At 52.5% G+C, this 22888-nt stretch overlaps 8 protein-coding genes across 8 annotated transcripts; 5 read left to right on the plus strand and 3 right to left on the minus strand.

The window, feature by feature from the left end:
- Positions 1-711: 711 nt before the first annotated feature.
- PG997_001231 (uncharacterized protein) lies at positions 712-1152 on the minus strand (the record flags this gene model as incomplete). Its single annotated transcript, XM_066805546.1, has 1 exon — positions 712-1152. The coding sequence occupies one exon, from the start codon at positions 1150-1152 to the stop codon at positions 712-714; it is 441 nt and encodes a 146-aa protein (XP_066675319.1).
- Positions 1153-4632: 3480 nt separating this feature from the next.
- Positions 4633-6119, plus strand: PG997_001232 (uncharacterized protein; the record flags this gene model as incomplete). Its single annotated transcript, XM_066805547.1, has 6 exons — positions 4633-4646; positions 4700-4720; positions 4779-5025; positions 5077-5376; positions 5441-5971; positions 6024-6119. The coding sequence occupies 6 exons, from the start codon at positions 4633-4635 to the stop codon at positions 6117-6119; spliced, it is 1209 nt and encodes a 402-aa protein (XP_066675320.1).
- An 826-nt stretch (positions 6120-6945) lies between these two features.
- Positions 6946-11651, minus strand: PG997_001233 (RNase3 domain-containing protein; the record flags this gene model as incomplete). The annotated part of the gene is made up of 5 exons (XM_066805548.1): positions 6946-7889; positions 7949-8251; positions 8363-10808; positions 10967-11131; positions 11406-11651. 5 exons carry the CDS (start codon positions 11649-11651, stop codon positions 6946-6948), a joined length of 4104 nt encoding a protein of 1367 aa, XP_066675321.1.
- Positions 11652-12151: 500 nt separating this feature from the next.
- On the plus strand, positions 12152-13287 carry PG997_001234 (regulator of chromosome condensation 1/beta-lactamase-inhibitor protein II; the record flags this gene model as incomplete). Its single annotated transcript, XM_066805549.1, has 4 exons — positions 12152-12308; positions 12388-12507; positions 12577-12784; positions 12858-13287. 4 exons carry the CDS (start codon positions 12152-12154, stop codon positions 13285-13287), a joined length of 915 nt encoding a protein of 304 aa, XP_066675322.1.
- An 84-nt stretch (positions 13288-13371) lies between these two features.
- On the minus strand, positions 13372-14505 carry PG997_001235 (uncharacterized protein; the record flags this gene model as incomplete). The annotated part of the gene is made up of 6 exons (XM_066805550.1): positions 13372-13469; positions 13552-13913; positions 13974-14166; positions 14237-14287; positions 14381-14400; positions 14462-14505. The coding sequence occupies 6 exons, from the start codon at positions 14503-14505 to the stop codon at positions 13372-13374; spliced, it is 768 nt and encodes a 255-aa protein (XP_066675323.1).
- Positions 14506-15588: 1083 nt separating this feature from the next.
- On the plus strand, positions 15589-16543 carry PG997_001236 (uncharacterized protein; the record flags this gene model as incomplete). Its single annotated transcript, XM_066805551.1, has 3 exons — positions 15589-16180; positions 16240-16343; positions 16406-16543. The coding sequence occupies 3 exons, from the start codon at positions 15589-15591 to the stop codon at positions 16541-16543; spliced, it is 834 nt and encodes a 277-aa protein (XP_066675324.1).
- Positions 16544-17906: 1363 nt separating this feature from the next.
- On the plus strand, positions 17907-18958 carry PG997_001237 (alpha-1-2-galactosyltransferase; the record flags this gene model as incomplete). Its single annotated transcript, XM_066805552.1, has 3 exons — positions 17907-18198; positions 18260-18687; positions 18740-18958. The coding sequence occupies 3 exons, from the start codon at positions 17907-17909 to the stop codon at positions 18956-18958; spliced, it is 939 nt and encodes a 312-aa protein (XP_066675325.1).
- Positions 18959-20357: 1399 nt separating this feature from the next.
- On the plus strand, positions 20358-22227 carry PG997_001238 (sphingosine-1-phosphate lyase; the record flags this gene model as incomplete). Its single annotated transcript, XM_066805553.1, has 5 exons — positions 20358-20458; positions 20565-21171; positions 21268-21378; positions 21440-21850; positions 21874-22227. 5 exons carry the CDS (start codon positions 20358-20360, stop codon positions 22225-22227), a joined length of 1584 nt encoding a protein of 527 aa, XP_066675326.1.
- Positions 22228-22888: the final 661 nt, after the last annotated feature.

Raw genomic sequence — 22888 nt, forward strand, 5'->3', positions numbered from 1 at the left:
ACGTATTTCTCAGCTTCAACGGGTGCATCCTATTTGGTCTGATTCATGTTCTCCAAAATTAGCCTGCTAAGCACATCGCGTTCCAGCTTGTTTGCAGGAACGCGTACGTGGACGGACTCACCACTTGATGAATCTGACTCAATTCCCATGCACTGTAACTTGAAAGCCTCTCGACGAACCCAGATTAAATGAGGGCGCGGGCTTGATCTCAGCTCATCATACTCCGTATGCAAAGCATAATTCTGTCTGACAAGCTGAGAAGAAGTGCAAGCCGTGAAGCTTTGACAACCTTAAGCTGAGCACGCCCAATGCGTGTGTGTCCATGTAGTATAATGTGGGTGTCGCTCGTGGTTTGTTACCAACTTCGTGGTTGCCCGGATCTCACCTGTATCGGCGCAGGTGGGCTAAAGTCCCGTGTTTATCGATCCAGGGTTGGATTCGGTACCAGCAGCTGGCCGGTGTTGGTTGTGTCCTGTAAATAATTTCATCCATGCACCTGAGCTATCCGCATTGATTTGTTGAAGTCGGATGGCATGATGGTGGCAGCAAGGCTTGTATTGGGTGCTGGCGCGTCTTGCGGCATTGGGGTGGGGCACCACTCGGGCCACTGAGACTGGGTGTTTATGCGTTTTCGGTCTGTAGGGCACGCACGGATTGATTGGCAAGTTGTCGACAACACTTCTCGGCATTGTTGATACTTGCTGCTGCACATCAGTCCTGGTTTCGGGGCGGGCAGGCGAGCAGGGCCTTTGGGCCTCTGGCATCGCGTAGCAACCAGAAACCCGGAGGGGGGGCTGATTCGGGGTGCCAGAGCAACAGCACGGTGGTTTCCTTCCAGAAGGCCATAATCCACGATTTTATACCCCCTAGTTCGCCACCCATTGAACGGATGGATCCAATAGCATGAGCATTGAAGCTGGCAGGCTGGGCACTGGGTGGGCCGTCACTGGGCCGTCTCGCTCTTTTGGAATTCCGGTGTGGGATACGCCGAAGGCATCCATCTGTTTGCCAGAATTTGCCATGCGCAGAACCATGCGCAGAAGGCCGTGCCGGACCAGGAACTCCTTCTGACCCCTCACAATATTGAATGCAGATCATAAGACTCCCAAAGAGCGCCATGTCATGGTCAGCTGGGCCGAGCGACATGCGCATTGAGAGAGTCCAGTGCTTTTCAGATGGACCCTGAAAGTTTGCTCATCTTTTGCTACATAGGCTTGCCTTTCAACCTTGCCGGATATAGCGTGACAGGTCTACCCTGGGGATCATGGTGCATATCTGCCCCGGCAAGAGTTAGTGTTTCGGTTGCCAGCCTGCCAGCCACAGAGTATCTTCCAAACGGAGTGTCAACTCATCGCTCATCCGCAGTTATCCATTACTACAGAGAGCTTCCTAAGCACGACTCCACCGGTGAAACATGTCTTCCGAAGCCTACCTCGGCGTCTTTAGCCTCGTATTTGTTTAGCTTTGGATTAGCCGGTTCCCCGGGTGTCACCAGGGTATATTGTAGCTGGGCGTGCTCTGCTATATGGGCAAACCTCTGCTCCTGTCACGTGGTGTCGATATCTTTTTTTTCTGTTGGGGAGGCTTATACGCGTTATACTAGCTAACCCCATACTACTCCAGTTCTCTAGGCAAGGCGGTGTTCCTTGACCGCCATAGTCGAGGCGAACGCATTGATCTCGTCCGATGCCTGCTAGTTAGCAGACTTGCGTTGGATGATTTCTCCGGTAAACATTCATGTTTTCGTTGGGACGAACGGGTGGTGGTTGCCATCTGACCCAGGCAGCATAGAGGGACAACAAGATGTGCCCGTGTTGGCGAAGCAATCGCGAGATGCCACCGTCTGCGGATCCCTGGCGACGGTCGGATCGAAGGAAGGATGGATACGGCCCCCGCGGAGACTAGCGTGCCGCTAGATACGACTTCTCTGTCGCATGAGCCAGCGTGGATGAAGCCCGAAGCCGTGCCGTGTGCTATGAACAACCCTGTACCCCTCGGTTGCGGATTCGCTGCCAGCGGCTGCCTTCGGGGGTTGCCATCTGAGCGGTTGTCGAGGCCAACACGAGGAAGAAGCTGGACTGGCCAGATTTTGCCATATACTGTCCCATTTCGTCCTTTTTGCGGGTTCTCTGTGGCACGCTGGACCGCAAAAAGTGCATATGCATACTATGATGTGTTGAGTATCGTGAGCGCCGCTGGAAGGAACGGGCGAAATCGAATGTCCACTGCTGTGCAAACGGCTGTGGTTGACAAAACACGGAGCCAGCGGAAGCATGGTCTCGGTGGGCTCGAGTGCGAGTTGCTGACTGGTCCGCTCTGGGCAGACTTTGACGTTAGGTATGCAAAGAACCAAAGTGTCAGGAGCAGTTGCAATAAACAAGTCAAAATGAGCATCTTGGTGGGCAATTGTGATCATATACATCAATTATCGAAGTCATCCCAAACAGTCAGTTACCAATCCCTCTATTGCGACAACCATTGACTTGATAAAAGGGCATCGAAGCTCGGGATGACTCTAGGCCATTGCCAGCCAATACCACTAGGGGGCCAGGCTGATGTGGTCGACGCCTCCATATCTCGAGACATCTGCCTGGCTTCTTGATAGCACTTGCTATTTACGTGTTCGCGTTTGGGTTCCGAGATGTGTTTGCGAGGCTGGTCCAACTACACGCATCCTAAGTTATCCTCAGAGGATAAACTTAGCTTCATTCTAGGGAGGACAAGTCGGGTTGTGTTGGACTTGCATGTCACATATTTTGGTCATGTTTCTCAACTGCGTAGGTAGGTACATGTATACCTACATGTAGCAAAGACCAAATTCTGATACTTGTGGAAGTGACTCTACATGGAGGCTAGCGAGCGTACTTGGCCCTTGGGTCAGGAGATAGGGGAAGAACTTTGCTTGCTACCTACAAAGCACATGGAACTTCAACGTTGTTTATACCAGGCATGTCGTGCGAGTTCCCATGTGTGTTATTCCTGGTGTCGGGTATTTCTCACCAACTACTACATTCGCCGTTGCCCATGAGAATAAGAGCACAACCTTGGGTCACGACTTCCACCTCTGTTCCTAAACGGCTGTTCCAAGCAAAACAGCATTGAACATTTTGAAGCATTCACGGATGTGGATGTAGACATTGATGTAAATGAAAGTGAAACCCATCAGAGATACTGCTAGTAGACAATCGCCGTTGTCATCACCCCTTCCATTCAATAACTTCTAATGCCTGCTTTGATGCCTCGTTAACATGTGATGGATCCAAACTGTTTGAGGCCTCTTTCACAGTTTCCACCAAGCAGACAACTTAGGTATCCTGCGTCAATAGTGGTGGCATCAGTCAATCGTGCTCGTTTGTACCTTAGGCGGCCAGGCACGTCAATCACTGCAGGCGCTCCTACAGCAACACCGGAAAGGCAGGCACGCGTATCATCACAAACACCTCGTTGCCAACACGGAACAAACCCTCCCACATCCAGCCTTTAACCTTCCGCACGCCCACTTCCCTTTCATTTCTTCAATATTCCAGTAGAAACGGTCACCAGTGACGAAAACAAGCCGATGGGCAAATTCTTGCAATTCTCTCACCGAACAAACCATCCCATGGGACATTAAATCCTACCTACAACATTCATCATCCCAGCTCGTTTCCTCTCTCCTACTTCTCAACCCCCACTACCGGATCTCGTCTGCTTCAAGCACTTGCATACTTCTCAAGGCTCCCACCAGGCAAACCAAGAGGTAACGATACCATTGCTGGTAGGTGCTGATTCATTTTTTTCTGACTATTCTCCCTCAGAATCCTCTGCTAGTCCTCGCTCGGGGTCGGCTTTGCAACGAGGAACTGGCTGAAGCAAGAAGCAAATCTCGTAAGTGCAAGCCAACAAGATCCTTCTTACTCTTGACCACTGCTCTATCCTCGACATACACATTTGATTTTTGGCCTCATTGCAACTTTCTCACCTACCTAGTGCCGTAATCAAGTCCTACTCCACGAGGTCGGATGACCCTATTCCTTCTTCTCTACCCATCCTACACAACGAACTCTGTTTCCAGCCGTGACAGGTGGAAATCAACAAACACACACACACAACCTTCCCTCGAACACATGAGTGTACCCTCGCCATCCAGCTGATCATCCTAGCAGGCCTCAGTCCAGAAAGAACCAGCACTCACCTCTTTCACTCCCCTTCTCGCCCGAAAAAAAAATCCAGAAGGGAAAGAGCTGCTTCCAGTAAATCGGTCCACTGTTTCTATTCTCGCAGGTATGTATGCCTATGTTTTCCTTCATTGAATCTCTGCTATCTCGAAAAACAAAACATCACCCCGCTACCTTCATGAACACACCTTCTCCCAGTTCTGCATACGTACCTACTGGTCTCGTCTTCTGGCATGCCAGTTGTGCCACAGCATGCTTTCCATGACCTTCAATCAAGCCCGCTTCAACAAGTCACTCTGATGGGACAGGCCTGAATTCACCTTCACTTACACAACCGTTTTCCTACGCAACATCACTGGGCGCTGGCCCCGACGTTCTTGCCAAAGATCATCTCCCGCTGACAATTAATTCCCATCTCCAGCTCGTACCCTCCATCCTTTTGATTGAATAACTCAACAAGGACACCCTGAACAATATGTCTTCAGCTCGGTAAGTATGGTATCCCCAAGTGCAACATTACATTAGCTAACTATGTCCATCAGCGACAACGCAATTCCCAAGAAGTAAGTCCTTCACTCTTGAGAAAGTTCCATGTTGATGTTGAATGTACTGATATCACAGGCTATGGTGTTACATGGCGGGCCACTGGGAGGTCCGAGAGAAGTTCTCGAACAACCAGAAGGCCAAGTACCAGAACGCTCAAAGACGTTCGCGCTTGCCAATGAACAACTCTGCCATCAAGGCATTGAACATGGTTTGTCAAGTGCATTCTGGCCAACCAGTCACTGAATTCAAGTGCCATGGTCCCTGTTCTCTGTACAAGCACAGAGATAAGTTCAGCAAGAACCAGCGTCGCAACAAACTTCGCGTAAGTCTGATACCCTTGATTTACTCAGCAAAGACTAATACTTTGGCACAGTGGTGTATGGAGTGCTGCACATGGAGAAGCCAGTTCGATATTGGCGATGTCCCCGTTGCTCATCCAAACGAGGACCTGTCCCAAACCGAGATTCCTGGAGATTCTTCAAGCGCGCAAGACGACAGAGCTATGCTGGACCAGTACCCTTATGGTTACGCACTGGACGAAAGTATCCAGGATGACGACCTTGGCGGTGCTGATGACATGGACTCCGATTCCGAGGATGACAATTACCCAAGTACGGCACAGCGATTCAATGGGTGGTCTGATGATAGCGACGATGATGACGAGGACTACGAGGTTCGTCAAATACCATCTACCCATATACTGTTTCTGTGAGGCCATCCAACTGATACAAGTTTAGACCCAGATCTTGCCGGCCAAAAGTGACAGCCATGGCCAATCGAGTCGAGCCGACATTAGTCAGAGCTTGAGCAACATGAGCCTCGGCGCCAGCTCAAAGGCTGCTTCCACCGTCAAGCAAAGTGGTCAGGCGTCTGCGACAGGAAGACAGGTATCGCCAAGTGTCACAACCATGGGAAACGGTACATCCTCGAAGAGAACCACACCGATGGTTGGTAGCAGTCAATCTTCACAAGCAAGTGCACCTGCGTTCGCTGGCTGTACCCCTGGATTCGTACCGCCTCATTTGCAAGCAGCTCGTGCAGGCAATGGCGGCTACAGCAGTGCCGCTGGAAGTGCGTCTGTGGTATCGAGCGATTCACGTGCAGGCATCACAAATGCCTCAATGTATTCAACAACAGAGGCCTCGAGAAGTGGAAATGCTGGTAGAGCATCTTCGGGACGGCCATCCAGTACACTTGCCACGACGCAAACAGGCAACACCGCGACCAACATAAGACGTCGACCGGATCGTAATGGTTGGGCTCGCCCGGTAGGAACAGTACTTGGTAATTGCTATGAACATTTACGCTAACTACAAACAGGACCAGCGACGCAATTTCGATAAACAGACTCATTTTTCCACTTCTGCTGCCGACTACATCGAGGCTCACGAAAGCGGAAGTGAGGATGAGATCTGAGGCTGGAGCGTCCATCGACCCCCAGAGACGAACAACGGGATATGGAGCCGCGTTATTTGTACGATTGTTGTGTCAACTACTATTTCTGCGAATTTGCAGCTGGAGTGGAAATAATCGCCACCGATCTGCCATGATGATATGGCGACAAGACAGCGAAGAGACCCGAGGTTTGAGCCAAGGCACTCAGTGTCCATTGTCTTATACACCCTAGATGGTCCATACGAACGGCTCATCGATGTTATGGTTGGAGTCCCGAAAATTCGGTACTTCTCACATCCGTCCGTTACTGGACATAAAAAACCCGTTGTAAAGGGTTTCACCTCGGCACCACCGCCGTTGCTTCAGAGTAGTTCACTAATAGATCTCGACTGTTTCCTCTATGCGTCTATCCAGTTCTTTACGTTACGTGACTTGCTTTCATCAACCCTAACAGTCGTCAAAGTAGACAAACAGTAGGGCGTCCCTGAATAAACAGGGAGATAAAAATAATGGCAGTCTCAAAGTCACCTTGTAAGTTAGAGACGTATTAGCTGGTTGCGAAAGGATACTTGTAGTATTTGTTTACATTGGGTTCATTGAATATAACGTTTGGGCCAATATTGGGAACTGGATCAATGGAACTAGACAGGCCTTAAGGTAGAGATGGTCATCGTTACTCTCGTTACTCTCGCAAAGAAAAGGGAGTGAGACACGTATATTTATGGAAAGGATATAGTTTGGTTTGTGCAACAACAATGCTCTGCTTGCATACTGGACCTTGAAACAGTGAAACCATCACCATACATTATGCTTGCAAGGATCGTAAACACCGTAACAACATCCCACATTACACATCCTTCATGATAGCATCGGTGTCCTCACAATCATTTTGGACCGGACATCCCTCTAGGTACTCCAAACCGTGTTCCTTCAGCAGCATGTAGGCCATCTCCGCAGCCTTGGTCTGGACCTCCTCCCTCTTGAACCCACCCGCCACGTCCACGAGCAGCCTGTCCCCGACATAGACCTTGCACGAGTACGGGAGCGGGCCCGCGGCGTCCGGGTCCACGCGGACTTTATACCGGACCCTCTTGTCGCCGGCGATCTCGCCGAGCTGGTTCTTGGGGTGCAGCACGTCGACCTTGTCGCGGAGGAGCCGCTGGAGATAGGGCATGATGCCCGCGCGCTCGGCGAGACGGCGGCAGACCTCCATGTCGCCCGTGTCGAGCCAGACGGCGCCCATGACGCTCTCGAACATGTCGGAGAAGAACTTGGGCGTGCCGAGGCGGGCGAGGAGGGTCCAGGGGTACGTCGGGGCCCGGTCGAGGGCGTCGCGGATGGCGTCGCGCTGCTCGCTGTACCGCTCCTCGACGGCGTTTTGCTGCAGCGCGATCTCGCGCGAGTCGAACCGCATGAACTTCCAGAACGGCTCCTGGGCCGTCACCTCGACTGGGACGTCGTCGTCGAGCCTGCTCTCCTTGCGGTCGACCGTCCACTCCATGGCCACGAAGCCTAGGAGGTCCGCGTTGACGGATCCCGTGCGGAGGAGGTGCATGGCCTGCTCTGGCAGGTCGTGCTTCCAGAGCTCCGTGACGATGATGTAGTCCAGGATGGCGTCCCCAAGGAATTCAAGGCGCTCCATGCTCGTCTCGGTCGAGGCGCCGACGCAGTACGAGGCGTGGGTCACGGCGGCGATCAAGAGGCTCCTGTTCGCAAACGTGTGGCCAATGAGCTTCTCCAGAGGCTCGAGGAACGGGGGAGCGCCGGGTTGACAGGGATTTGCTTGCGGATCTCGAGGCGACTAGCCTCGAGATCCAACCAGCCTATCTCTGGTATGAAGAGGCGGATACAATCGAGAGCCTTTGGCAGATCGCCATCCAGGGAGGGGCCCCGGCAGCCATTATCCAGGTAGGAGGCCCATATGAGGGCTTCTACGACATCTGCCAGTGTCTTTGTGGACATCTGGCGTTTGTCAACCACTACAGTATTGGAGGCAAAGTCCTCTACGCATTGAGGCTGCCACTTTTTGCCTGTGAAAGGCTTGGCGAGGATGTACTTGTCCAACTCGTTTTCAATGGCCGACCGATATAGGCGTGAGTTGGAAACAATCAAGTCCTTCTTCTTTGACAAATAGCCCTCGGGATAATACGGATCTACTTGATAGTTAGAGAACATCCCACATAAGACATCGTGCCCACAGGGCGAATATGAAGCATGTGGTAAGGAGGAGGGAGGGTAGAAAACAACAATAAGGAATGACCCACGGTGTGCCATCACATTGACAGCAGTCAGAAGCTTGAGCAGAGAGTCGCCCATGAACTCATATCGCTCATACCGAGTGGCCTCCCTGGCTTCTGGTGAGCTAATCGCCGTGACGACCAAGGAGTGGTCCGAAATATGGAGAGACTTCAAACGAGTCTCGCAAAGCCTCCGAGCAACCAGATTAATCTCTAGTATGTGCGTGATCGATGGGATCAGCGAGCCAAATCGCACATTTGAGATGGGAGTTGCATCGACTTTGCAGAATGACAGAGGCCAGGCTGACCCGTAAGGCTTGACCGAGGCAGCATCGCCGGGGACAGGATTGGCGGGCATGACATGGAGGAAGTCGCGGCGCCTGGGCCATTTCCTCAGAGCCAACCAAGGTTCCTCGCCCGTGAAATCTTTCAGTTGGTAACTGTTCCGTTCTTTGACCAGGTCATCGCATGGCCTAGATGGCAAAAACCTGTCATAGAAGTAGGGGACATCGTTTACGCTGATTCTCACGAGGTAAGGAAACTCGCCATCGAAGGAAAGGGACATCTCCTGAGTGAATTGATGCTGGCCGACGTCGTCGATAGAGACACTTCCCCGCTTTGAATCGAACTGAACGACATGTTGTCCAAATTCTTTGTTCTTGAGGCGATGCCCGTATGCCAACTTGATCAAAGCTGTCGTTTGACCACAGTCGATGCCGCTTCTTTCAATCGGATAGGGATGGCCAAACTTTGCCTTCCATGGTGTTGTATCCCAGTAAATATCAAACTCCTGAAGATCGGGGATGTCTACAGGAAGTATGACGTCGAATTCATTCAATACTTCGCCATCCGGTCCCCTAATACTAAGGGGGTGACAGTATGCTTGTGGGTTTGACCATAAACCTGCAATTTCAGGCCAAGGACTCCATTGATTGTTGACTTCGATGATGGATGCGCGCGAATCAACTCCCCGGAGAAGTTCATGATCCTTGAGCGGCATCAAATAGTCATTGACGAGTTTAGCCTCGTAAAGAGCGACAAAAGCCTGGAAGGCAGCATCTTTGATAGCATTGCTCTCTGAGACCCATGCATTCGCACTCTGAATCCGACGCAGCCCGGGAGGAAGTATCGGTGGCAGTACAACCGTGGCTCTTATCTGGGGCCCCTTTGGCAGATCTATCTCTTCGAGGACGTAGTATGGCCGTGTATCAACATATTGGCGAGACCCAAGAACTGCGCAGAAGTGCTCGAGATGTGATTTGCCTTGGTCGAAGTCGAGTTGTGCGCCCGTTGTTGGAATGCAAAACGGAGCAACATATGCCTCTTCATGTTCGGCATGCTCTAGATCATCGAGATCTTGCAAGTTGCGTTGATCGTCTTCATACTTCTTCTTCATATCCTCCTCGAGCTGCTGCCATTCCAGGTGTCTGGCCGAGCCACCTTCGATGAGAATGATAAGTCTGGACTCCCTCATCCTGGCCCTGCCGCGTCTTTGTATGAAGGACTTCAAGTCGGTGGGCTGATCAAAGCAGATGACAAGATTACACGCTGGCACGTCAATACCCTCCTCGAGAACATTGGTAGCTATTAGCAAGTCTAGCTCCCCGGAACGGAATCTGTCCAATGCGAGGGAGGCTTCATGGTTCAGTTCGCCGATATCTCTCCGTCTGCCAGCATACCGCGATGTGCCAACCATGGTGCCAACCCGAAACTGACCGCCCAATACCGGATGTTTTGAGATCATGTGCATGAGAACACTGACTGTTCCGGTCTCTTTGACGAAGATGATGCCCAGCGTATCCGCGTCACACTCCAGTAGCAAATCGATGAGTGCCTGCAGCTTTAGGGACACGTTTGTGTTTTCCGTAGATGACAGCTGCGTATCGACTTGCCCAAAAATCGTAGAGAGATAATGCTTCTCATTGAATTCCCATGACGAATAGAGCACCTTGTTGGTCTGGACGGAGCCGACGAATTGAGCAAGAGATGTTTTGATGAAATAGTCGGCGGCATAATGCCCAAGTTCACGACAGATTTCTTCGCTCCTTCGGCAGAACGACTTCATCTGCCTAAAGACATAGGTATCGTTTTTGTCCAGCGCGTTGCACAGCTCAATGCGGCTGCGCTCGGTGTTCTCTGCCCTTTTGCGCACAACGAAGGGATCTTGCCGGATGTCGAGCCCATGGTATACCCGGTGAAGGTTAGACATGAGAGGCGTGGGGGTGATACGACCTGAAGGCAACTGTACGTCGAAAGGCAGGATGGAGAGAACCGGACGGTTGACCATTGATAGAAGCTCCGCTCTATGCCGCAATGGAGTCTTGCAAACAGCATCTAGAGTCTTTTCGAGATCCTCGAGGGCACCTGGGTTGGATCCAATAGCGGGGCTGGCTGTGAGCCCGAGAACGAATGGTACAGGGCGGCCGCTGGTTTTGTAGTCTCGGTATCGAGCCATGAGTCTCGCCCCCGCATTCTTTCCTGTGCAGTTATGTGCTAGATTCCATTAGCCGCACGATTGTATTCGTAGAAGTGATAGCACTTGCCTTCGTCAAAAACCAGAAGGGTTAGATTGCTGAGTTGGACAAATGCGTGATAAACGGCATCAGTCAGGACTTGATAAGTAGAGACTACCACATTGACGTTCTGTAAAAAGGTATTCCAGATCGAGGGATCCGACCAAGCATCGACATTGTCATTGCCAGTAAGCACCCTGACTTGGGCGCTGGGGATCTGAGATTTGATCGTTTCATACTGCTGCTGACAGAGGGTGATGGTTGGGGCCAAGAACCATATGACCTGTATGTACAATAAGAGTCAGTTGCTCATGATATGTTCAATAGGGGACGCATTTGCTAATATTACCTTGCCAGGTGGCGTGCGTTCCAGCTCTGCTTGAATTCGAAGTACAGCCCTGGATAGTCATCATCAGGCGTGCTCTCGTACGACAAGTAGCTACCTGTCCGCTCTGAGATGTATGCTCTTACACCTGTGTTTTCCCACTTCCTGTATCCATCTATATGTTGCTGGTGAGTAAAGCCAGAATGACCACTGGCGTTCCAGGTGTACTCACAGCAACAATGATGTTCCTTTTCAGACTCTCCTGTAGCATCTCCAGCTGGTAAGCCCTAGCATGTAGGCTGGTAGCCCTGTTTGCCTCGGTCTTCTCGGGCTGAGACGAGGGTGGAACATCGATTTCTTCTGTGACTTGAGAACCCACTTCGATCTCGGTCTGGGGTGGAAGCATGTCCTCCAGTTCCCCCACGTCGAAGTACTCCTCCGAGCTCGAATCGGAGAAGTAATCTGGATCGCTGACCATCGTGAGAAGCTAAGCAGATCGCGAATGCGAGCAGAGTCCAATTTGGGGCCGGTAGGCGTAGAGGTTATAGTATTCGGGACACCATCAATACCACGCGAACGAAACGCAGCGAGGACGGATCTTCTTATAGGCTAGCCTGGCTCCTCACTTGCTGGGATTCCAAGGTCAACTGGCTGAGCGCTGCAAGAGGCCTGCCACCTGACAGCGGGTTCGAAGGTTGTAGAACAAGGATCTCTTCGCAGCCATATACAGGCCGTTGCAATTGGGCTGCGAACAGAAGAAATGGGCAGCCAAGCAGTTGGTGGCCTTCACGATGGGCCTGAGTATTAACCGTTAGCAGTTGCCAATCAAAGCAATGCGAGAGGTTCGTCTATTGTCAGAAGCAACTTGGCAAGGTTGGTAACGAGCCACGATCATTGGCCAGTCTGCTCGTGCCTAAGTACTTACACACAACATCACCCCCGTCTCCATCTCTCAAGTCAACCGACCCCAAGAACATCATGGAACTGTATGCATCAGGCAACAATGCCTGGAATCAGTTGGTTTTCGGAGGGGTCGAGTCTGCTTCGAACGAACCCACCGATTTCGCCAGTTTCCAGCTCGTCTTGAGGGACCCTGTCATAGAGCGGCCTCATGCATCGTTAGCCTGTACATGCGGTAGGCCTCCCGCAACATGACGCTGCAGCGAATGTCGAAAAAACAGCCCGAACGTGTCAACTAACTGACTTGATATAAGTAAACACATCCAATGGGATCCAGACAGCTGGATTCCCCGAGGATTGGATGCAGTCGCAAAGCCTAAAGGACCGAGTACTTCAGTCCTTGGCCGCCATTGCTGGCAACGGCACTATTGCAGGTGGGCACACCACATCGCACCACCTTACAGCAACTTCACGTAACCAAGACTAACACCGAATGCGCCCAGTATACGACGGCCAGGCCGTGAGACAATACCAATCAGTATCCCATTTTCAACACGGGACAGCCCAACGAGTATTCACATCTATGCGCAATGTCTCCCAGATAGTAGCATACGAGACCGGCTTTGCAGCATTGTCTACCACAGGCCAGGTGTGGACGTGGGGCGACGAGCGTTATGAGGCTTGCCTCTGTAGAGATGTGTCAGATGTCAGGTAAGGTGTAAAACCACATATTATTACCATGAGTTACAAGATCTCAGGAACTAACCGGGTTACTTATCCCTAGTTTGGCGGAGGAACCAGGCACTGTAGCAGAGCTCGAAGGCTTGCCCACAGGAAAGGTCAAGAAGCTGGCAGCCGCTGGTTATCTCTTGATGGCATTGACGGAGGGCAACGACCTATACGCTTGGGGTGGCCGTCCTGGCTTGCCTGGCTTTTTGGATGACATCTCTGCTAGCCCGTCACCGGTTGTCATCGAGGATCATGATGTCGCCGATTGTGCGATTGGGCAATCTCATGCCGTAGTCCTTACGATGAGTGGCGAGGTTTACACTGCTGGAGCAAATGGAAATGGCCAGCTGGGTATTACTACAGAAACAGATAGCCCATGGTCAAGAGTGCCCTTCTCGCCCGGGTCCGACGCAACCATTTTATCTGTAGCCTGCGGCCCACGCAATTCGTTCATGATCGTGCAGAAACCATCTCGTCACACATAGTAACATTCATTTCTTGACCCTCTATGTTGTTCTATTATACATGCGAGTGTCGTCGTTATCCGAAAGCTGAAGGAGGGCTTAAGATTACAGATTCGTCAAGTAATCCTCGATCTCCTGGGGTGTCAGCTTCCGGAATCGAGGGCCGGTCGCACCCTCAACGCCCTCAACACCGAGCAGATGGTCTGCCGGGGGCCGACAATACCTGATAGCAGTTAGTATACAGACGCTTAGGCGGCCACATCAATCCGTTCGGGCTCAACTTACCAATCTCAATGGTCTCGCCGTTCATCTCTCCCTCAATGGTCTCTTTCAGAGTAAGCAGGGCGATGTGCACAGCATCCTCGAGCTCCAGGCCTTCTGTGTATCGCTTCTCCAGGAATGTCTTGGCCGAAGTCGCGCTCTTGCCGATGGCTGTTGCCTTCCAAGGGAAATAGCTTCCAGAGGGATCGACCTGGTACAGCATAGGACCGCCCTTAAGGGTTCCACCAGTCTTTCCTGTGGACTTCTTCTTCTCGCCCTCCATGTCTTCAGATTCACCCTCAACCTCCTTCTGCTCGTCCGGCAGGATACCCTCGTCCCAGCCAGCAATGAGCAGACTGACACCCGTAGGGGCGGACACCACCAGACTGGGTAGCCTCTTGCATCACTCGGGCGACATCCTGGACTAATATCCGGGTAGGGGGTACTCGTTGTAGACTTGCTTGTAGTTTGAATGGGAAACCTTCCGGGCTTTGTCGACCAGGACTCTGTAATCCGGACCCATGCCGGAATAGACCATACCGATGTTGGGTGTGATGAGACTGATCTTGGACAGTGATGCCGGGTCGGCGAGGGGCGAAGACGACTTCTTCTCGGTCGCTAAGACGATACCGTTCGTGGCTACCGTGTTGTAAGCAAAAGGCCATGGTTGTCTGGACCTGGTCCTATAAACCAGTGGACGCAATCCTACCTTTGATGCCAAGAGCAGTGACACCTTGGTTAACGGCATTGAGGGCGTACTCTGAAGATCGTGTTGGTCAGCAACTACTTTCCCGATTCTCTTCCTCGGACAGCTCGAGCTCGAGCTCGAGGTGTCGTTATGATGGTGACGTACCGATCTGGACCAGCTTTCCACTATCAACCAAAGTAAGTCAGCGATGATTCCCAAGTGGAGCTAGCTATCCGGGCAGCTTACCTTGGGGAAAAGGTGGTCAGAGAGAAGGAGTATCGATCCGCCATGGCTGCGACAGACTACTGGTGTTGGCGACGTCGTAGGTAATGAGCAATCTTGAAGACAGATGTTGACGTCGTTTGGTTGTGGGGGATTAAGAAGGCAAGGCAAGGCAAGGCTGGCGGGCGGTGGGTTGTTTGGGGAGGGAGCTTCACCAACCAGGCACCGTGGAGTTTGCGCGTTCGAGAGCTTCCTTTAGGTACACCTGGACCTTCAGCCTGGCCAGCTACGCTACAGGGTACTGTACAGGGTACCTGGGTGCGGACTAGGTGGGAGCTGAGGAGCCTGGAGCACCACCGAGGGCGCTTGATGGATGATGGAGGGGTCCAAGCTCCCACCCCCTTCGTCCCCCACCCCGGTGCTTGCTAAGTTCCGTGCCGACATAAGTGAGACTCGGTGAGGTGCCAAGTGCCAAATTGACGGTGGGACTGATTCTTTTCATCCTGGCAACACTCGAAATTTCTTCCTCAGCATGCGATCTCGTTTCATCCAGAAGGTAGTGCCAGAATGATCCCTTGAGCCTGGACTCACCAGCTCGCCTCGTGAGTTATAGAGAACCGCGAATGGGTTCAACACCGGCAACCACAGACAGCCGGAGTTACGGCATTGCTGTGTCGTGTGGCCAATGAGAGGCAGGCATCCTAGGCTGATGACCAATTCCCGTCCACCTCCGCTTGTTGCTTGTCGCTTGTCGCTTGTCGGTACCTGGCACCGACAACTCTTTTGACTTCCTGCCACCTATTCCATCATCCCACCATACACGAGATCTGGACACCGAGATTCCCTAGCCCAACGACTGTCTGGCTGCCCATCAGGCTTGCATTCGCCTTGCATGCTCTCAAAGCTGAGTCATCACAATAGTATGATGAATTCCTTATAGGTCTTCTCACAAAGCCGCTTTATTCCTGTTTCTCTTTGTGTGCATTTCCAAACATCCCTACGGACACGGACCCGCAAGGATCTGGTCTTTTATCTTTCTTTTCACGCATATATAAGTAGGGACTGAAGTTGCAGACCTGTTCTACTCTGCCGAGCCCGAAAACCACAAAATATTCTAGCTTACACAGCTCCTGAAGGTAGTATTGTGGGCAATGGACTCGTATACAGCAGAGGCCAGCGGCCCTGGCACACAAACGCGGGGAGATCACATCGACACAGAAGATGACCCTAACGCTCGCCAGTGCCGCTTTTGTCTTGACTATGTATCGCCGAGGTATGAGCGAGGCATCGGTCAGGTATTTGGGAACCGCCCGGCGAAGAGAGTCTACCACAGCGAAGACAACGGATATTTGATATCGCCCTGCTTGTGCAAAGGCGGCCAGCGATATGTCCACGAAGGCTGCCTACAGCAATGGAGATACACCAGCGCTGGCTCGGACAGCCAGTTTCATTGTCCGACCTGCAAATACCAGTATCAACTAGAAAGAATGACGTGGGCGAAGAGGCTTCGAAGTCCTATTTTGGCATTCGGGCTTGCCGTCTTCATAGTCATGCTCAGTATCTTTCTGCTTGGCTTCGTTGCGGACCCTATCATCAGTCTATGGTTGGATCCTGTAGCCACGGTAGGAGAAGGCATCGGCTTTTTCGACTCGGAAGCTGAGGATGAATTTCCACTGGGAGACCTGGATGAGGAAGGATGGTCGGTCCACTTCGTCAAGGGATGTTCTCCCTCGGCTTGCTTGGGTTTGTGAAGGCGTTCTTCGCCATGGGCCCTTGGCAATGGTGGAATTTGCGGACCTCAGGCGTTATCGGCGGTGGTGCTCGACGTCGTGGAGGTACTGGGCGTGATCGGATGGAGAACATCAATCTGTATCTCGTCATGATCGGAGTCTTCACATTTTTCTGGGTAAGCATCAACTCTTCAGTACCCCCCTGCTTTGGAGCTTTTTACTAACTGTCGATCTCTAGGCTGTCTGGACAGGAACTCGAAAGTGGACCCAACGCACATTAGACATGGCGAGTCAAAGAGTTCTGAATGTGCAGAAGGACGAGGAAGATGAGGAAGAGCCCCAGGCTGAAACCCCAGAACCAAGGAGAGACCAATAGCTCCTGGGTATACTTCCTGTCCGATAACTTCGCAGTCATTACATCGTGGGCCGCGTTCTTTGGTGATTGGCGTGACTGTCTCTGATTCATGCACACTCTTAAGTTGCCACGAAGCTGCTCTTCCATATCGTGTCAACTAGTCTGTGTGCAGATATTGAGTGCCTTGTGACTGTCTTTTAGCTAGGCGTCTTGTCTATGCTTCTCCAGACTCGGTCCTTGGCCATCGGTTGATGTAGCCTTACTGCCAGCAACTCCTTGGAGTTTTCGCTGTCATGACTTCAGCTTACCCCTTACGGGAACGATACAAGCTGAAGCCTGGCCAGATCGAGACATACATGTATATTGATGTATACCTTGCACGTAATACGGAGGGCTTACCTTATACAGCTCAAATGACTCTTGGAAAAAGAGCCTGGGACTATCCCAAATCACCTATCCATAAATTCAAGAATAAAATTACATTATTCTAACGACTTTTGAATGGCATCATCTCCAGCAATTATATGTAAAATGATCGAAGGCAATGCGCCGCATTCACTGACTGCATCAAATAACTTTCCGGGGTCAAGGGGGCTAGGGGGGTCATCTCGCTAGAAGGGGCTAGAGCGCGATCAGGATCCAACTCGAAAGCGGGTCGGGCACTCCTGCCGCTGTCAGTCGTGATTGGCAGGAGTTAATGACCTGGGACAGTGGAGGGTCCAGATCCCAAACTAACAGGCTGTTAATTAAATTATTCACAACGCCCGGGCTGATCATCCGCTGGAGTCTGGCGGGCAACATTTGTGATCTGATCTGCAGTAATAATATCACCCACCCTGTTGTCATCACGGCTGCAAAGATAAACCGAGCATAGGCATAAAGTAATGGAGGTTCGCTGAATGGCCTTGTCAGACAGTCTGTTACAACGTCCGTGGCCGCGATAGCAGCTTTGTTTTTCTTGGTGGTCGCTTCAACCCCTTTGTCGGATTTGCGCCTACAGTTGCGCCGAGCCTCTCCCACCATCTGTCTGGCTGGCCACTACCACCACCCCGAAGCAAGCAGCCTCGCCCAGCCAGTCCTCGTCGCCGACGAAAGTCAGAGGGGACACTATCGTCGCATTCCATCTTCAACCAAGACAGTCGACCCGACTAAATCGCGCTCCGACATAGGTTACAGCAGCCGCGCATAGTTGCAGACAGCTTTCAATTGCGGGTTACCGCCTGATACGGGAAATTGCATGGTAGCTTGGCGCAAAGTCTCGCACAAGATCAAATAGCCCAGTTGGCAAGTTGCCTACCTATTTGACCAGCACAAACTCGACCCCTCGTTATTCGACTCGTCCGCTCGTTTTCCTCGAGGCCTTCGGTCTCCCCCACGAATCGCAATGCACTTCGCATACCCTCCGAGGAAAAGCTCGAATCCGCCCCCGTTCCTGCCACGATCCTCACGAATATCGACATTGCGGAGGAACAGATTAAAGCTCGTGGCGATCGCAGGCTTGAGCATCATATTCTTACTTTGGCTCTTTTCCGGCAGTAAAACAAAAGCCAGCCCTAAGCGCATCATCACGGGAACCCCTCCAGTGGTAATCGTCACCGCATTTGAGGAGAAGGCGGTCGGGTCCGAATTCATAAGAAACGCCAAATCAAACAGGAGGGAATATGCAAAGATGCACGGTACGGAGCAAGAAGAATCGCAACATTCGTGACACAAAAGATTACTGACACGGCACTACAGGCTACAAGACTCACCTTGTATCGTCGGGCGACTACGACCTGAACGGCTCGCCTCTCTCTTGGGCAAAAGTGCCGGCTATGAGGCACGCCATGGCCAAGTACCCCAACGCAAGGTTCTTCTGGTACTTGGACCAGAACTCGTTGATCATGAACCCTTCTCTCAAGGTCGAGGACTACGTGATGGGTGCCCGCAAGCTGGAGACTAGCATGATCAAGGACCTGCCGGTCGTACCTCCGGACAGCATCATCAAGACCTTCTCTCACTTGAAGGGAGATGACGTTTCATTTGTGCTCACCCAGGACAAGGAAGGACTGTCTGCTGGTAGCTTCATAATACGCAATGGTGACTGGGCCGAGTTCTTCTTGGATACTTGGTTTGACCCATTATATCGAAGCTATAACTTCCAGAAAGCCGAGACCCATGCCTTGGTAAGCCCCCTAGTCTCAGTATCGCAAGGTCCTGTCGCTTACGTGAAAACAGGAACATATCGTCCAGTGGCACCCCACTATATTGTCCAAGCTTGCTATCGTGCCTCAGCGGTTGATCAACGCCTATAGCAAGAGCAGCCAAGGCGAACAGTACAAGGAGGAAGACATCGTTGTGCGCTTTCCTGGTTGCATCACTGGATCACCAAGTGAGTGTGAGGAAGAGGCGAAACGATTCCTGCCCCAGTGGCAGAAGGCGTTTGGACTTTCTTAAGCGTTGGTTGGACTGGGGACGAGTAATGGGCGGCTGACGGGACATTGACTCTCACGAAGACCATGGACGAGGCAACGCGGCCACTTGGCGTTTGATGCGTTTGGGGCATCTGTTGGGATCTACACACTTAGATATGGCGCTTATTGGGGGCCGCAATGTGTTTGGCATGCGGATTGTAGCATTTACACGGCGACTAGAGTGTCGGAAGTATAAGTATACTGAATATTGGCTTCTCGCTTCAATGTTACCGGCAAACTAAGGGGCAATCTTGAGAACGTGCAGTTGTAACTGTTTGGCATGGCCGGCCCATGGGCTTATAACCTCGCACAACATGGTTGTTTGCGAGGCCCAAACCACATGGCCGGATAAAGAAATACCAAACAAGGTGAGCAACATGAGATCAGAGTACGTGATTCTTAAGCCTCGGGTTTTTGTGGTTGCGGGTCACTGGTCTCGAGGTGGTACGACACTGTCCACTGCAGAGCGAGAATGCCGCCGTCTTCGGCAGCGCCGGAGATTCGTTGTTGCTGTGACAGCAAAAACTGCGAGGACAGGGCGTTGTGGGAACTCTGGGAACTTTAAATTACCATTGAGTCGTCCGAGAAGTGTGGACAATGGCAAGTTTCCATGCGACCCACGATATCTGGATTGCGATGAAATGCGATGCAAGGGTGTGAGGCTTGCGGTCGCCAGCAGCCAGTCAGATTGCCGAGAAATGTCAGCTGTGCGACTCGACTGAACCTCGGATCTGATAAGATCAGATAACTCGCACTCGCAGAGCCGAGCTTAGCCTACTGGAGCCTGGAGTCTGGAGCTGGGTCGCTGGGAAGCTGTGGCCTGCCGCCCGAGAGCGCTTCCAATGACTTGCCATGCTGGGCGCTATTAAAACTATGTATCCAATGTTGATCAAGCAGGTCATAACCCGCTGCCCCCGTTCAACGTGGGACTGCAGCCCAAACTGGGACACTCTGTCCGTTGGACCTGAAGACACGTCTGCCGACTCATTGGCTGGCAACTGCCACCCATCCATGCCTTTTGTTCTCGCTGGTCTGCATGTGACGATTTGCCGGGCTAGGTTGCTTTTCGATAGCGTACAAGGAGACGAATTGGGGGAGGAACCAGTAGAGGGGACCAGGACAGGGGTGCCGTGCGGGTTAGCGGCTTCGCAGACCCCCGAGATAAATGTACAGACACATCCATCCCGAACTTGCCCAGCTCCGTTCCAGTCGAGTAAACCAAATCAACAACCACCATCCACACTCGGTTCCATCTGTGCCATTCTAAAACGCATATACAATCCATCCCTCATCCTGCTCGTACGTGGTATACACACACCAACTCACGTCAGTGAGGGCCATACTCCAGACAAGCACCCCTTCTGGGGAGAAGTGTCGTAACCATGCCTGGCTCTACGCGCATGCCCATCAGCCTGAGGGAAAGCTTCGAGAGAGTGAAGCGGAACCGGCCGGCTAACTCGCTGGCTTTGATCAACCTTGATCTGTAAGTCGAAGCATCCCGTCTGCTCCTGTGCCTTTCTCTCTCTTTCTCGGTCGGAGCCAAAACGAATCGCCCGCCCTGCTAACCCGACCCTCCCACCTTTCTACAGGGTACGCAATGTCGTCTTCTTCTTCTTCATCTGGCGCATCGTTCGACGCACTTTCTGGAAGCTGAAGGGCCGCGGGCTCTTTGGCGCAATCGCAGAGCTTTACACGGACCTCCGGCGGATTCTCTATGGCTACTTCCTGCGCGCCCCGGGTGTGCGCACCCAAGTTAAGAAGCAGGTCAACGAGGCCCTCTCCAAGATGCAGGGCAAGATGATCCCGGCCGGCCAGACCCGATACCTGAGCCTGCCGAAAGAGCCCTGGACCGATGATGCCCTGCGCACCGAGCTCGAGACCCTCGCCAACATGGACCACACGCGCTGGGAGGACGGTTTCGTGTCGGGCGCCGTCTACCACGGCGAGGACGACCTGCTGAAGCTCCAGACCGAGGCGTACGGCAAGTTCACCGTCGCCAACCCGATCCATCCGGACGTGTTCCCCGGTGTAAGGAAGATGGAGGCAGAGGTCGTGGCCATGGTGCTGTCCTTGTTCAATGCGCCGCCTAATGCAGCCGGTGTCTCGACGAGCGGTGGCACGGAGAGTATTCTCATGGCTTGCCTGAGCGCCAGGCAGAAGGCATACGTGGAGAGGGGGCGTTACCGAGCCCGAGATGTAAGTTGCGGACCCGCGAGCTGAATCGTCACCGTTTGTGTTACTGATAAAAGAACTAGGATCCTGCCCGAAACGGCCCACACGGCCTTCCACAAGGCCGGCGAGTACTTCAAGATCAAGATCCATCTTGTCGCATGCCCCGCACCCTCCCACCAGGTCGATGTCCACCGTGTATCCCGTCTCATCAACAGCAACACCGTTCTCCTTGTGGGCTCCGCCCCCAATTTCCCCTCACGGTATCATCGACGACATCTCGGCTCTGTCCAAGCTTGCTGTAAAGCGCCGCATCCCCCTGCATGTCGACTGCTGCCTGGGGTCTTTCCTGGTTCCCTTCCTCGAGAAGGCCGGCTTCGAGACCGAGCCCTTTGATTTCCGCCTCAAGGGTGTGACGTCCATCAGCTGCGACACGCACAAGTATGGCTTCGCTCCCAAGGGCAACTCGACGGTCCTGTACCGTACACAAGAGCTGCGCACATACCAGTACTTCGTGTCACCTGACTGGAGTGGTGGTGTCTACGCGTCGCCCGGTATCGCTGGGTCGCGGCCGGGCGCCCTCATCGCCGGCTGCTGGACGTCAATGATGCGCGTGGGCGAGCCGGGCTACATAGACGCCTGCGTGCAAATCGTCGGCTGCGCCAAGAAGATCGCCGAGCACATCACGACGACTTCACCACCCCCTGTCGGCCGAGCTCCAGATCATAGGCCGCCCCCCTCGTGTCCGTCGTCGCCTTCACCGCCCGCAACCTCAACATCTACGACATCGCCGACGCCATGTCCGCTAAGGGGTGGCACCTTAATGCCCTCCAGAACCCGCCTGCCATGCACATCGCCGTCACCCGGCCCATGGTCAAGGTCTGGGAGAAGCTCGTGGCCGACCTCGAGGCCGTCATCGAGGCCGAGCGTGAGAAGGAGCGCGTCCGCGCCGTCGAGGGCAAGGCCAAGGGCGCAGCCACTGGCGATAGCGCGGCGTTATACGGCGTTGCCGGCAGCTTGCCTAACAAGACTGTCGTCGTCGATCTGGCGACTGGCTTCTTGGATCTCTTGTACAAAGCTTAAATAATCTTTTTTTGATGGAGCATCAATTTGTATGCTGGAGTTCAAAGGGCGGGGGCATGCAAACTGAATTTTGGACGGTGCTGGCTAGGAATATGTTTATACGTGTAGACAGCCCTCTCTCTCTCTCTTATCCTCTCGAACCGTATATTTGTATCACTCATTGTTAGTCGTGGTGGTTTGAAAGTTTGTGGCAAAACAGGCGCATGTAGGTATTATTCATATTCAATCAACAGAAACAAACATAATACTTTCAACATCAATGTTTTGAACGCATGCCCAATTCTACAAATGCCCTAGAGGTATAGGTGATAGCAAATGATGTGGAAACTAGAAGCCAGAGATATAAAAGGGGGCATTCCCCTCCTTTCCTGGATCCTTCGACGGCCGCCCCGAGAACGCCGTGTGTGGGTGTGATAAAGTGTATGTGTGTGCAAACATGACGGTTTCTCCTATTCTGAATCCTGAATCCAGCCACCCGTGTGTGTGCCTTTGCCCGAACATGAGTATCGTCCCATATTGTCAAAGCAAAGCTAATGTAATCAATCAGTCATACCTCCTGCCGGCCCCGTTGATCCTACAACCCGCCAATGGTGGAATCTGACCACCCCCGAATAATCAAACGATTTGTGATTTTCGAACTTCCCTCTCAGCTGGTTTCGAA

This window comes from Apiospora hydei (genome assembly GCF_038363865.1).
Source record: "Apiospora hydei strain CBS 114990 chromosome Unknown utg000002l_segment0_segment0, whole genome shotgun sequence".
Classification (NCBI taxonomy): Eukaryota; Fungi; Ascomycota; class Sordariomycetes; order Amphisphaeriales; family Apiosporaceae; genus Apiospora; species Apiospora hydei.